General features: G+C 56.4%; 1 protein-coding gene across 1 annotated transcript in view; it reads left to right on the top strand.

Moving 5' to 3' along the window:
* Window positions 1-53: 53 nt before the first annotated feature.
* Window positions 54-1,313, top strand: part of MED24 (mediator complex subunit 24) — a gene marked incomplete at both ends in the record, with an annotated part of 11,296 nt that continues 10,036 nt past the window's right edge. The window contains one exon of the mRNA XM_008942181.1: window positions 54-127. Coding sequence (XP_008940429.1) covers window positions 54-127 — 74 coding nt within the window. The remainder of the gene's footprint in view (window positions 128-1,313) is intronic.

Raw genomic sequence — 1,313 nt, forward strand, 5'->3', positions numbered from 1 at the left:
GGCTGGAGCCTGGCAGCCCCCGTCTAAAATCTCTTTGTGTTCCCTTGCTCTAGTTTGATGATTTCTCCCGGGATCTTTGTGTCCAGTCGCTCCTGGAGATCATGGACATGTTCTGTGACCGCCTCAGGTACGGTGTGACCCTTCCTGCTCGGTCCCAGGCTCTGCCATGGGCAGTACTGGCAGGTGGAGGTGGGGCCTGGCTGAGCCCGTGGCACTTGCCCTGGCAGAGAGGGGCAGGTTCCCCCTCTAGCTCTGCGTCCCTCCCTGAGCTGCTGTCGCACTCAAGCACCAATATGGGGAGAGCAGAGGGGAGTCCAAACCCCACCCCAGCTTGGTGGGAAGCCACAGGAAATGCACCTATTCTGGGATAAACATCTCCATCCTGATATTTCTGCCTGGCTTGGGTCCGTGGCACTTGCCCTGGCAGAGAGGGGCAGGTTCCCCCTCTAGCTCTGCGTCCCTCCCTGAGCTGCTGTCGCACTCAAGCACCAATATGGGGAGAGCAGAGGGGAGTCCAAACCCCACCCCAGCTTGGTGGGAAGCCACAGGAAATGCACCTATTCTGGGATAAACATCTCCATCCTGATATTTCTGCCTGGCTTGGGTAGATAGGGGTGGCTGGAGGGTGGCTGTCCCCTTTTTTTTTTCTCTCATGTGGCTTCTGCAGCTTTCCGGGGCCCCGGTTACGTGTCCCCTGTGTCCCCATGTCTTGTAGTCTTGCCTGTGCTGCCCCAGGCAGCTGCCTTGTTTTGCTTCATGCTCTTCCGCTGGTGTTGCAGGACCCAGGGGAGTCCAGACAATTCAGGCCACAAAAACTTTTTTAGAAAGCTCCGAAATCTTCCTGTTAACCCCTGACAGCCTCTTCTGGGAGGCTGGAGCAGAGAGCATGTGGCGAGGGGGCTGGTGGCGGGAGGAGGAGGAGGAGGAAGGCTGAAGGTAGCAGCTCTTCCATTACGTGAAATGAAGCAACAGTGATGAATATGCATCAGTCACAGATGTTGACAAGGAGCTGTTGCTGGCCAACTGCAGAGCCAGCCACTTAATCCAGTCCCTGCCTAATCTGATCCTCTGCTTAATTTGATCAAAACTTCTGGCCCCGATGATTTGTGCATCAGGAGGGGAAAGCGCTCACCTCTCGCAGCGTGCTGATCGATGCTGAGCCTCTCTTAGCAAGATAATTTGATTAGAGGCTTGGAAAGTTTCCCTGTACTGGAGCGGCCAGAGAGGAGGCTGTGCTGGGGAGACTTTTATTTCCCCTGGCACAGCGGGGATGCCCGTGGGCTGAGCCGGTTGGGATCTGCGGCAAAGGAGCC

This window comes from Merops nubicus, unplaced genomic scaffold (assembly GCF_000691845.1).
Source record: "Merops nubicus isolate BGI_N331 unplaced genomic scaffold, ASM69184v1 scaffold10206, whole genome shotgun sequence".
Taxonomy (NCBI): Eukaryota; Metazoa; Chordata; class Aves; order Coraciiformes; family Meropidae; genus Merops; species Merops nubicus.